This window comes from Capra hircus, chromosome 17 (assembly GCF_001704415.2).
Source record: "Capra hircus breed San Clemente chromosome 17, ASM170441v1, whole genome shotgun sequence".
Classification (NCBI taxonomy): Eukaryota; Metazoa; Chordata; class Mammalia; order Artiodactyla; family Bovidae; genus Capra; species Capra hircus.
Window position 1 is genome coordinate 29,065,816 of NC_030824.1, and position 13,641 is coordinate 29,079,456.

Genomic DNA, 13,641 nt, shown 5'->3' on the forward strand with positions numbered 1-13,641 from the left:
CTAAGAATAGTGAACAATGCCTCCAGATTCAGGAAATGATAAGTCCTTGAGCCACAGGCAATGTCATGGGTTAAGGACACCTGTCCACTTATGCCATTATGCCTACTTGATATCCTCAAGTCGAGAAGACCCTTATCCAGGGGACCAATTCCATGGAACTTAGCATGGGAAGTTCCACAAGAGACTAACAGGTCCAGACCATTCTGCAGCTGGGAAAGCTTGCCTGCCTGCCTACCCTGGCCCCGGACCATGTCCATTTGCTCACCACCGCCACCACCAGTGAACCCTAGAGTTTTAGACACACTTTTAGATACAGAGGCCAGTAAACTGTGCTCAGGTGGTTCTGCCTGCAGCTCTTTTTTTGTTTTTCTGTCAAGTCATCAACTCATTTTCTGGGCCTTCAGTCAAGTCTGCTTGCAAATTCTTCATTGCTACCTTATAGGGAGGTTCCTCAGGCCCTAGAGCTCTTTATACCCTATTCCTCTTCATGAAGAATAAGTATAAAATATCCATTAATGTGGAGTTATCATGGCCTTAACGAAATCGTGTCTTTAACATATCTCTTTCCATCCTTTTCCATGCATCATGTCTATATCATTCTATGTGAAGTGAGTTTCTTGTGGGCAACATATGGTTGACTGATGGCTTTTAATCTTCTTTGCCATGGTTGTGTTTTAATTTTTATGTTTAGATCATTTAAATTTAATGAATTTATTGATATGTCAGGGCTTCAGTCTATTTTAAATTTTATTTCCTGTGTATTCTATATTTTTTAAATCTTTCTTTTTTTCCCGGTTGTGTGGATTGCTTGTACAGTTTCTAGCATGACATTTTGAGTTTCCCATATTGTTTGTAAGTGTATCACTACCTTGCTTGATCATTGTTCTAGGTGTTACATTATATATATACATGACTTCTTCACACTCTTAATGTCATTATGTTACAAATTTGTGTGATGTTACCTCTCTTAACACCTTTTATTTTCCTCTCTATATGACAGAATTATTGAAAATATTCCTTAGAACCTAATTAGAAAGTGTCATAATTTTTGCTGTGCCATCAAAAATAATTTGGAAAACTCAAAGGGAGAAGGAAATTTTTTTGTATTTGTGGATACTTTTCATTTCTTTGATCTTTCTTTTTTTGTAATTTTGCAAGTTCTTTTATTATTTTCTTTCCTTTTAGAGAATTTCCTTTATCCATTATTTTAGATAGCTCTTCTGGTGACAGGTCCTTCTAGTTTTCTTTCATCTGGGAATGTCTTGGTTTCCATTCATTCCCAAAGGATGCTTCCACTGGGAATAGGATTCCTGGTTGATGATTCTTTTATTTCAGCACCAAAAAAATACTGTGTTCCTTCCTTCTGGCCTCCGTGACTTCTGAGAACTCTGTTTCATTCACATTGTTTTTCTTCTTTAGGTAAAGTCATTTTTCTCTGTATGCTTTTAAGACTTTTTTTTTTGTCTTTACTGTTGAGAAGTTTAATTATATATTTTGATGCAGTTTTCTTAGGGTTCATCCTGTTTGGGGTTTGTTCAGCTTGTTAAAAATGCAGGCTTTACTGTATAGCACATGGAACTCTGTTTAATGTTATGTGGCAGCCTGGATGGGAGGGAAGTTTGAGGGACAATGGGTACATGCATATGTATAGCTGGGTCCCTTCGCTGTTCACCTGAAACTATTAAATCGTTAATTGACTATGCTGCTGCTGCTGCTAAGTCACTTCAGTCATGTCTGACTCTGTGCAACCCCCTAGACGGCAGCCCACCAGGCTCCCCCGTCCCTGGGATTCTCCAGGCAAGAACACTGGAGTGGGTTGCCATTTCCTTCTCCAATCCATGAAAGTGAAAAGTGAAAGTGAAGTCGCTCAGTCGTGTCCGACTCTTCGAGACCTCATGGACTGCAGCCTACCAGGCTCCTCTGTCCATGGGATTTTCCAGGCCCCAATATAAAATAAAAAAGTTTAAAATAAAAAGATGCAGGCTGTACATAAGTTCCCGTGGCAGATTCATGTTGATGTATGGCAAAACCAATACAGTATTGTAAAGCAAAAAAAAAAAAAAAAAAATTTAAACTGTATAGGTAAAAAAAAACCCACTGCAATATTATAAAGTAATTAGCCTCCAATTAAATTAATTTTTAAAAAAGAAAAAAAGATGCAGGCTTAGGCTTCTTGCCAAATGGGAACATTTTTCAGTGATTATTTCTTTGAGTACCTTTACCTAGTCCTTTCAGGACTGTGATGCCAGAAATGTTAGATGCTCTGTTATGGGCCCATATGTCACCAATGCTCAGCTCATCATCCTAGGCAGTTCTTTGCCTTTTGTTCAGACCCAGTAATTTCTCCTGTTATATCTTTAGTTTATGGATTCTTTACTCCACCCTTCATCTTCCTGTTGAGCCTATCCACTGATATTGATATTTTGGTTTAACATGTTTTTCAGTTATAAAATTTCCATTTGTTTTTTTTTTTCTTTCTTTCTTTCCATTCCTTCTTTTCTTTTCTGTCTGTCTTTTCAGGGATTTTGTACTTCTTTTCTCAGGCTCCCCATTTCTCATTTGTTCCAAGCATGTTCATAATTGCTGATTGATGCATTTTTGTCATGCATGCTTTAAAACCTTTCTCAGATAATTCTAACATGTTTCACCTTGGTGTTAATCTCTACTGGTTGTATTTTTTTTTATTTCAATTTTATATCTTCTCCTGCTGTTTGTATGATGAGTGATTTTTCTGTTGCAACTTGGACATTTCATATTATGTGATAAGGTTCTGCCTCTGTAAACTTTCTGTTGTTGCTGCCTTCCCCTGAGTGTTCTTCCAGGAGAAGGAAGACTGCTTTTCCTTGCTGCTAGATGGGCCCCTCACAGTTAGGTGAGAGGTCCCATTGCTGTCTGGTGGCATTGGGCATTTTTTTCTTCCCGGTGTAGCCTCCTGACACTGGGGTACCTCCGTATGCCTGGCCATGGGGAGAGCCCTTCCTCCTAGGACAATGACCCAGGGGAAGGGGAGAAGCAATGTGGTGCTTGCTGCTGGGTGGGGAGGCAGCCCTGCCTGCACCATCCCCTCCAACACCCACCGCTCCCCAGGGAGCAGGGCCTGTTACTGGTCCAGGTGGAATGAGGGCCAGCTCCCTGCTTGGCCTACTGCAGTACCCTCCAGGGAGGGCTGGGCACCTGTCACAGCATCTGGAAGGCAGAATGCTGCTACCTGCCTGGTCCTTGCTGGTGTGAATAGGGGTGGGGCCACAGCTGTTTCTGTGACGCTGGGCTCCAGTAGAGAGGTTATTGTATCAAAGATTTCTGTCTCCCTAAGCTGCCCCTTCCTTTGTCCTCTGTCTAGAAGGAGGGGCTGTTATTGGGGCTATTTCTGTCTATACCCATTGGCATTTTCAGTTCCTAATCTAGGACATCTGAAGCAAAAAAGAAATGCAAGAACTCACCACCGTGTCCTTCTTTGGCCCCCAAGGTCTCCAGTTGACCTGCTTCCTTTTCTCTACCTCCGCAGCCTTATGTTAGCTTTTTATAATGTCCAGGGTGTGCCCCCTCAACCTTCCTGGGGCAGAAGGGCCCCATGTTCTTTCGAGGGCCCTCAGCATTCCTTGTAACTGTACCTTGCCTCCTTCATTCTCGTGAATAGAGAGGTATCATTGGGCTGCTCTTAAGCATCTGTTCATGTTGCAACCCTCCTATCTACTAATCCAGTTCAGACCTACTCCCTTCATGCATCAGGAACACACCTTCTCAAAGAAATCACGGTTCTCTTTCCCAGGATTTTACTTTTTTCTCTGTTACCACCAGTGCCACCCAGTGGTACCTAAAAGAGCCAATGACTGATGAAAGGCTCGTGTTGGCACATCAAAGAACTGGCATTTCTTTATGAGAAGCTTAGATTTCCTTCTGAAACATACATGTGTTTCTCCAGGGCACTAACAGAAGGAGGGATCCCTGAGGCCCTTACACCCCAGGGTGATGTTCACTCTTTGGGTTTTTGACTCTGTCAACCACTCCATTCATGTCTCCCTGTCTTTTCCCACTTCCTCATGTTTCCAGCCCACTGATCCCCCAATGCACTGACCTGAACCCTGGTCAAGAGATCTGGATTCACACAGTGAAGCTGTGCTGAAGAATAGGTGTCCGATCTCCAGCAGTGTCAGAGTCAGCTGCGTTGTCTGAAATGTCCTGGAACCTGACTAACTGCAGAAATTCCCAATCACAGAGAATGTCCCATGAACTTGGAATCTTAACATATTCTGCTGACTGGAGAAAAATGCACAAACTAAAAGTTGAGATTTATGTTCTATTTGGGGGGTATTCTTAGGACTTCAGTCCTGGGAGGCTGCATCTCAGAGAACCCTGAGAGAACTGCTCCAAAGAGGAAGAGGGGAGCCAGCTTACACAAGAGTCTTTACAAAAAAGACTAGGTGGGTGGAACAAAAGGTTATTGTTAATCTTTTAACAGATTAAAAACCAGACTTCTCAAGGTAATGAATTTCGCTCTTTTCTCTGTAAGGGAAGATGCGAGAGTCTGGGCTTAGTGAAGTCATTTCTCTGATGTGCACCTGTGTTTTCTCATCCTGAGTCTCCTTCGGATGCATCATTGCAGGTGGCTGCAGGACTGACTGCCAAATGAGGGGCATCCTGTTTCCGTCCTGAGTTCCCTCAGGGCTCACTAGAGAGGGAGGTGGTGGCTGTTACGTGATTGGTTAATGACTGCAACATTCTTTGTTTACTGATATGCCAGCAGAATTTTAGGTCTTCATTTTACGAACCAGTGCCTTGGTGGAAGCAGATTCTTTACACTCAGATTTTCAGAGTAATAGAGAACATGCCAGCATGATCTGTGAACATAGATATAAAAGATAAGTAGGATCCAGGATATTAGACTGAATCATCCTAAATTTGTCTTTCAAGCTTTAAAATAACTACCCAATGAATAAAACAACATATTTAAATAATTTAAATAAACACACACTTAAATAAATCAACATATTTTAAAACTCCTATGTTTTTATTCTCTATGTTTTTAGCAACGAGTAATAGCATACATGCCTGGATTCTGAAACTACTAGAACATTTTGATACTAAAGTCATAGAATAATGCTTTAGAGTTGAAAAGTTGACCAGAGGTTTTCATCTCCATGGTTTTCCTGGTAGCTCAGCTGGTAAAGAATCCAAATGCTGTGCAGGAGACCCCAGTTCGACCCCAGTTAGGAAGATCCGCTGGAGAAGGGATAGACTACCCACTCCAGTATTCCTGGGCTTTCTTAGTCTCTCAGCGAGTAAAGAATTCACCTGCAATGCGGGAGACCTAGGTTTGATCCCTGGGTTGGGAAGATCCCCTGGAGAAAGAAAAGGCTACCCACTCCAGTATTCTGGCCTGGAGAATTCCATGGACTGTATAGTCCATGAGATCTCAAAAAGTCAGACACAACTGACTGACTTTCACTTTTCATCTCCAGAAATCAATTTAAGATACTCTTATTTCTTACAAAATGAACATTTGAAGATGCACAGGAACCTATGTGAAATTTGTATCCTGAGAAAATCTTCAAAATGAAAATGAGTCCAAAAATAACTCAACCTTAATAGGCACATCCAACTTACAGCAAATGTGTAAGACTGACAGATTCAGAAGATTGTTATACATTGACACGTGAAAGAAAATATGAAAAAGGAAGTTTAAAAACCATTGCCCTTTTAATTTATTGAATTTGCTGATGTAAAATATAATTATGACTTTAGTTTCAAAATACTTTGTTCTAGTATATTTTTGCTTTTCAAAATACAAATTTTTGCTCAGTAACTTCAATCAGGGAATATATCACTTATTTTCAGACAGAATAACAATAGTGATTAATGAAAACACAGTGAAACTTGAATTGTAGAAATATTTTGATACTGATTTTTAAGATCACTTGCCATCAGGCATATATAATTGTTTAGGTTTCTCCCTTCCCCAAATCTGGTACTTCCTCCACAAATCCTAATATTTTGTTTATTGATTTGTTTCATTCATATATTTCTACTTTTATTCAGTCAAAACAGTTGAGGACTTACTGCTGTTCACATGAAACTATTTCCAGCCCCTAGTGTCCTTCATAGTCTTCCTTCATAGCTCAGTAAAGAATTTACCTGCAATGCAGGAAACCAAGGTTTGATTCCTGGGTCGGGAAGATCCTCTGGAAAAGGAAATGGCAACCCACTCCAGTATTCTTGCCTGGAGAATCCCATGGACAGAGGAGCTTGGCAGGGGTCCATGGGGTCGCAAGAGTCAGACATGACTTAGTGACTAAACCACCACTAGCATCCACCAGATGAGTCAGAGCTGCATTTCATGCAGCATGAATATGATTGCTATTTCTTTATGATAATGATATGTACTTTAAAATAAGAATTGATTTAAATATGGTTAAGTATATAGGAGTTATTCCCTTCTCAGAATCTTTATCATCTGTGGAGGATACCTTTATCACCATGAAATCACACCTAAGTCTTCTGGCCAAGAAATATCATCATTGAAAAAAAGAGAAAAAGAGTTTATTTTTTGTTCCAGCCAACATCTCCCTAAAATTAAAAAAAAAAAAAAAAAACGTTGTTGACTGTGATTCACTTTTGCATGTGTGAAGATTCAAGCTGGGAAGGACCACAAAGACAATCTTAGAGGCTACAGCTGGGAGCCTTTGGAAGTTCTTATGTGCATCATTTTTCATCCTCGACAGTCTCATTATTGTAGCACTAATGCCTCATTTTTGCTACCAGTAATTTTCAGAAATGACAACTTTATATGATGAAAGTAAATGAGTCATATGTTCATAAGAGGAGCAATGGGGGAATTATAAATTAGAGAATCATAGTACCAAGATCACCTTTAAGAATGTGTTAAGGAGGGTTACTGTCTTACTTTAAGTAGTTCATTTAATCCCTATGCATATAATATTATGATGCTTAAGATAGTATTTATTTTGTCAATAATAGTATTTACTAAATAATATTTATTTAAAGTATTTATTAAATAGTATTTATTTTGTAAGTACAAAATAGTATTTATTTTATCTTTGTACTCTTGTGTAAAGGTTTGATTTGATATCAATGTGCAGAGTGATAACCAAAGAAAGTTGTGTTTGTATAAAGTCTTTGATGATCAGAAGATGAGACCAGTTAACTAGATAAAGAATTATGAGTGGTAGCGAACCTAATTTAACTCCTTACTCAATTCTGTCACATCATTGAAAATTACTTCCATTGTAGACATTCTCCCCCCCAACACACACACACACATACTCACACTCCTCATTTCAAATACCAAAATCTCCAAATACATTTATAGAAGAGGGTTTAATAAATTAAATGATTAAAAATTTAGTATAACCAAACTGAAGCTTTTAGGGGTACTTTTTCATGTTATCACTTTAACATTGAAGTAATTATTCTTCTTTTAGGTATTTACTATATTTAAACAGTCTTTCAGAATAAATAACATGCATTGTCTGCATTTTTAATAAACTGTATAGATATTAATACAATTTTATAATGATTAACATTGCTGGCTGCTAAGTCACTTCAGTCGTGTCTGACTCTGTGCGACCCCATAGACGGCAGCCCACCAGGCTCCCCTGTCCCTGGGATTCTCCAGGCAAGAACACTGGAGTGGGTTGCCAGTTCCTTCTCCAGTGCATGAAAGTGAAAAGTGAAAGTGAAGTCACTCAGTCGTGTCCGACCCTCAGCGACCCCATGGACTGCAGCCCTCCAGGCTCCTCCGTCCATGGGATTTTCCAGGCAAGAGTACTGGAGTGCCAGCAAAATCTATTAATAAGAATAAATTATGTTTAAAAACTAGAAAATTTGAGGTGTTTAAATGTATGACTTCGATTATGGTATATAAGTTTGGCTACTTGTCTGGTTACTTACAGATAATGAAATCATTCGTGAAGTCATGAATAAAATACAGCTCAGAGTAAATGCATTTCTGTAGTAAACGTGTACAGCCTTCTTTGTGAAAAAGTAAGAAAAAGAAACTGATAAGCATCATGCTTCCTGATTTACTTTCAGAAGCTTAAGTCCTCCTTTCTTTTGATATGTGGATTCCAAAGCATCATTAGTGCTTTTGGAGTGGAGGATTCTAAAGGGAGGAAGGGTCTGAAGTACCCACAGAAGGCTGCTCTGAGAGTGAGAATAATGCAAAGGTTTGTTACATAGAGGCTGTTCCCAATTTCTGTTCCAGTGCAGGTTGTGATTCAATTTTTATGCAGTTCGCTTACACATACTTCAAACTACACTGAAAAACTGGAGCTTCAAATTGTGTCTTCTGTTTGTGACACTTACTGGGAGGGTGTGTGAGTGGAAATGTGTGTGTGTGTGTGTGTGTGTGTGTGTGTTTGTGTATGTGATGATGGACTGCTTGCTGAAAGTGACCTTTTAAAATTTCAAATTGGAGAATTTCAATAGATGACATGGGAGTAAATTTTAAATATATGTATTCATGCATATATATGAATGATTCCCCAAAGTTGCATTTAAATTACTTCGATTCTAGTTGCTAGCGTTGTTCTGTCTCATTATATTGATGAGTCTTTATTTTCTCCAGACATTTTCCTAGATGCTGTGTAAAATTGATTTGGATCAGACTCTGGATCAGTAGTGACTCCATCAAGACATAATTCCCCTTTAAGCCCCATTGAGCTCTCACACTGGGGTGACTGAAATTGCACATTAAAAAATGGGGATCAGGATCCCCTTTTTTCAGGTTTGCTTCCTTTAGCTCAAAGTCCAATCAAACCAGGATGAAGCTAGATAGGCATTTTCTAAATATTTTAATATGTTGATGATTCCCCCCCCCCTTTTTGTTTTAACATATAAGACGCTCAAGAAGGATGAACTTCCAGAGCCTCCATCTCATTCCCACTTATTAACAGTCTCTTGTATACTCCCTGTTTATTATTTGTTTCTTTGGTTGCTCTGGGTCTTAGTTGAGACCCATGGCATCTTCTGCTGTGGTGCGTGTTATTATTTGTTTCTTTGGTTGCGCTGGGTCTTAGTTGAGACCCATGGCGTCTTCTGCTGTGGTGCGTGTTATTATTTCTTTCTTTGGTTGCGCTGGGTCTTAGTTGAGACCCATGGCGTCTTCTGCTGCTGTGCGTGGGCTTCTCTAGTTGAGTCGCGTGAGCTCAGTAGCTGTGAGTGTACAGGCTTAGCTTCTGTGCAGTATGTGAGATCTTAGCTCCCCAGCCAGCAGTCGAACCCATGTTCCCTGCAATGGAAGGCAGATTCATAACCACTGGACCAGCAGGGAAGTCCACTTCTTGTGTGCTTTTGTCCTATGATATTACCTAAACTATTTATTTACCTAAACATCTTTTTCAAAAGTTCTTACCCAACAGGACTGTACAAATATCTATGTGGTCTAATATAATGGTAAAGCCAACATTTGTAAACCAGCTTTAAGAAGCATTACTAGTGCTTGTTCAAGATTGAAAAATATAGAAATAACTTAAATGCACAAAGCCAGGATGATGTGTAAACATGTTTTCACTTGTTTTTTGACTCAATGTATGTTGGTTGTCTTTGCTATCCACCTCTAAACACTGCCACTTGACTTGGCCCAGAAAACATGCCTCAATGTCTGTTCAGATAAAGGACAGTGTCCTGGTACCTGGAAGACTGCTGGAGAATAATTTGTTTATGTCTTACATTGAGCGTCATTTTTACCCAGGTGTAATCTAGTAAATATAAATAGAATTCAAAAAATTACTCAACATATTATAATAATAAGGCAAAACCTAGTGTAACTCTAGTATACTGAGAGTTATGGTAACATGGGTTCCTTTTTTGGTAAAAGTAGTAAATATTTTAGTGAAGACTCCAAAGGTGAATCACGAAGGTTGAAAGTAAGGACAGTGGTAGATTAAGCAGTGGAGGCACTGCTTAAACCACTGGTCAGCACTATACATCTGTCTTTTCCAGGAACTTTTCTGATGGCCAGAGAGAGTTCAGTGTGAAATAATGATTTTGTATATTATAGGAAATTGAGTCAAATTTAGAAATTCAGAGATGATCAACTGAATATTTTCTGTAGGATATGATCTGGTTGAAATATACCCAATTTCTTTGGATTCTCTAGCTATTTTATCTTTAGTCAACAAGTGGTGAGTGCCGTTCATTCATCAGTCTTTGGTTCATGATCATTGTGACCATTTTTAGTTCTTTGTGAGTGTGGTTTATAGATGCAGTCTGTCTCACTGAAGGGATACATGCTTCAGTCATTTATAAACCACTCAATTTGGAAATAGAATCCCTAGGAAAGTCAAAGGTTAGAAGCACCAGAAGATGTTTGTATTCTGTATCGTCTACTAATGATATGTGTCATAGTTCAATGTTGGATTTTTATTATTAATCAGTCTTTCAGCTGAGAACTCTCACAAGCCTGGAAGCACCTAAGATAAACGACGATAGATACCTTGATCCCTTAACATAAAACAACCTCCTGAAAGTTTATGTCCATGACTTAAGCCTTGTTACATAGGCAACATTTTAGAGCCCTGCATGTTCAAGTAATTATGTGGTTTAATCAGTGGACTATTATTTCTGTTAGTGGATTAAATGAGACACTAGCCAACTGAATAAACCATCAAATTTAAAAAAATACATTTTTGAAGATTCTTTATAAATAGAAAAATTCTCAATACCCTCTGTCTTTAATTGTTATTCTCAGGTTGGTGAGACCAGATGCAAAAAGGTTTGTACGTCCAAGTCTGATCTGAGATCTAACGACTTCAGCATCGTGGGAAGCTTACCGAGAGATTTTGAATTGTCCAATTATGACTGCTATGGAAAACCCATTGAGGTCAACAACGGACTTGGGAAGTCTCAGGCCAAGAACAACAAGAAGCCGCCTCCTGCCAAACCCGTTATTCCGACAGCAGCAAAGAGAATTGACCTTTACGCGAGAGCCTTGTTTCCTTTCTGCTTCTTATTCTTCAACGTTATCTACTGGTCTATATATTTATGATAAACCCTTTCCATTCATATGAAGTAAAATCCCATTGCATTGTGACCAACCTCGTTCATAAATGCCAACCTGTGAACAATCTTTGCATTTTCATAGCAGTGTATTGCATTTTGGATGCCATGGGATTGTAACACAAATATGGCACCCTCATGTGGAATGGCAGCATGACTGTGTTACGTCTGTGCTCTAATCATGATGTACTTAGGTAAAGCAAACATAATTGCTTCAGGAATAAATGAAGGATAAGCATACTACATAAAATAAAACCCAAACATTTCTCTCCAGTTAGTGTAAATTGCAAACACTTCTGATAATTCTGATAATAAAATGGTATGCACGCTGAACCCTGTTAAGATCAGCATCCCAATGTATGTAGCATTTCAAATCTTCCTTGTAACTTTCAGAGAAAGCCATCTTATTCTTGTATAATTTTAGATGGTATTATTACAGATAAAGCAAAATTATATTACATATGGTATAACTTTATAAGTAGAAATATATCAGCTATAATTATGTGGGGGCTGTGGAGAAATAAAGTTCAAAAAGATTCCTAATTTGTAAAGTCAGCTAATTTTAAAGTGTGCCCATGTTGGCAATGCCAGAAAATAAAATCCAGTAAGCATTTTTGAAACAAAGGGAAATCTAGATTTACCTACATTCGTGCTGAATTCTGGTTTCTGATAAGAAAGTAGATATATTGATTAAATATTTCTGATAAAAGAAACTCTATTTAGTCCACTTTAAAACCTAAATATATTTTCACGAATTTTATTTTGTTGATACAGAGTATACAGAATCATTGTGCCTTAAAGAGTCATAAATATTTTAAATTGGAATATAGTAATGAATATTGTGATTTCATACCATTTTTAAGAAACCAAGAAGAAAATACCTTATTACTAGAAGTAACTTGAGTTAGGAAGAAAAATCCATAATCATTAAATTAAAATCATTAAAAGATTTTAGCTTCTTTATTTTATTAAAATGCTAGCATATTTTAAAGTAAAATTCATTTTTTTCATTTCCTTTTTTCTTATTTGAATAATGTTTGACTTGTTACAAAACATTTAACAATTAAGTAAATGATTACTTCATTAGGCCTCACCTCTAGTTGGATTTTCTTTCTTGCTGAAAGTCTGGACTACTTAAATTTACTTGCTTTGATCTTGTTCCAACTTGAAAATAAGTACTTTCTGGTCTATAAGACTTGAATTTCCTAGTAATATCAGAGCCAAAGTACCTTTTTATTTCTCCATAGCTGATACTAGGACTATCAGTAATCCACGTAACATAAACATGAGGCCAAATAAGTATATTTACATTATGTGAAGAATTTCATAGCAGCTGAGATCTTGGATGGTTAATTCAATAATAAAGTGTGTTTACATACAGTTTATGCAAACTGCAACCTATATTTCAAGGCTATTTTATTGAAGACTTTAATTTGTAAAAGAGTCACTGATTACTAAATCTTTACAAAATGAGATGTATCTAATCCTCTGTGGTCTTTCAGCACCCTCTAGTTGCAAAAGCTTAGCCATCTGAATCATTTTAAAATTGCCACAAGTCACCCTATCGGTAGACTTAACATCCTGCTAGGACCCAGGGCAGTAGTATCTTAATGGTACTGTGATAGGAAAAAAGTGTCTTGAAAAAGACTTAGACCATTTAAATTTGTATTAATAATAATTATACTTCCTTATAGTCTCTTTTCTTTACCCTTGCAAATTTCATTCATATTAGGGAGTTTGATTTCCATACAGTTTTAAGTGGGATATGTACCCAATGGAAAATAGCTCTCATTTTGTAAGAATTTATTTCTTGAAAATAATGTGAATGAATTTCTTTCTGTAATATAATATTGCAGCCTCCTAAGATCCATTTTACTACCCAAATATATACAAATAGCCACCCCAGGATTAAGTGTGTACATATAACTACAAATAGAACATTACACAGTGATCATAATGCAGCACAATCAGTGTCCACTAACAGTTGCTTTCTATCGTTACGTTGAGAATTTAGCCAGTTAACCCCAGGGTAGTTCTGATCTGTGTACTTTAAATATTATGTCTTTCTAGGAAACTTGCAGTATTTACCTGGATATCAGTGTTGCAAATTTGATCTTTCCAAAATAAAAATGATCTTCTCCTTACAAATCAGTGGCTTCTCTTATTTTCTGTTCCTGATTAAAAAAAAAAACAAAAAACAACTCACTATTTCAGTCCTCTGAAGTCCATCCACCTTCCTTTCTCACATGGTACCCGATGTCAAGTTCCAAGCCCTAAACTTCTCTCCCTTATTTCTCTCCCTGGTCTCCATTTCTGCAAACACCACCCAATTTGTTTCCCTGTTATGTTCATCAGACTGTTACAGCAGTCTGAAGGCTCCCTCCTTCATAACTCTGTTTTTGAATTTACTTTGTGATGTTTATTTTTTGATTGCATAAGTAATACATAGATATCTTGTTGCATTAGAAAAACAGATGTATTTAAAGTAAGCACTTAATGCTGGTGTTATCACCTTCTTTCTACAAACTCTCCTCTCTTCCCAGAGGTCACCACTGTCTTTGAGCATCTAGACCTTACTCTAAGCATCTACAACCTGTATCTACTTTTTAAATATAAAGGACAATT

The 13,641-nt window shown here is 37.7% G+C and overlaps 1 protein-coding gene across 1 annotated transcript in view; it reads left to right on the forward strand.

The window, feature by feature from the left end:
- The window catches only part of GLRB (glycine receptor beta), a 113,132-nt gene extending 99,968 nt beyond the window's left edge, over positions 1-13,164 (forward strand). The window contains exon 10 of the mRNA XM_018061476.1: positions 10,709-13,164. Within this exon, the coding sequence (XP_017916965.1) occupies positions 10,709-11,005 (297 nt within the window). The 3' untranslated portion in view covers positions 11,006-13,164. The remainder of the gene's footprint in view (positions 1-10,708) is intronic.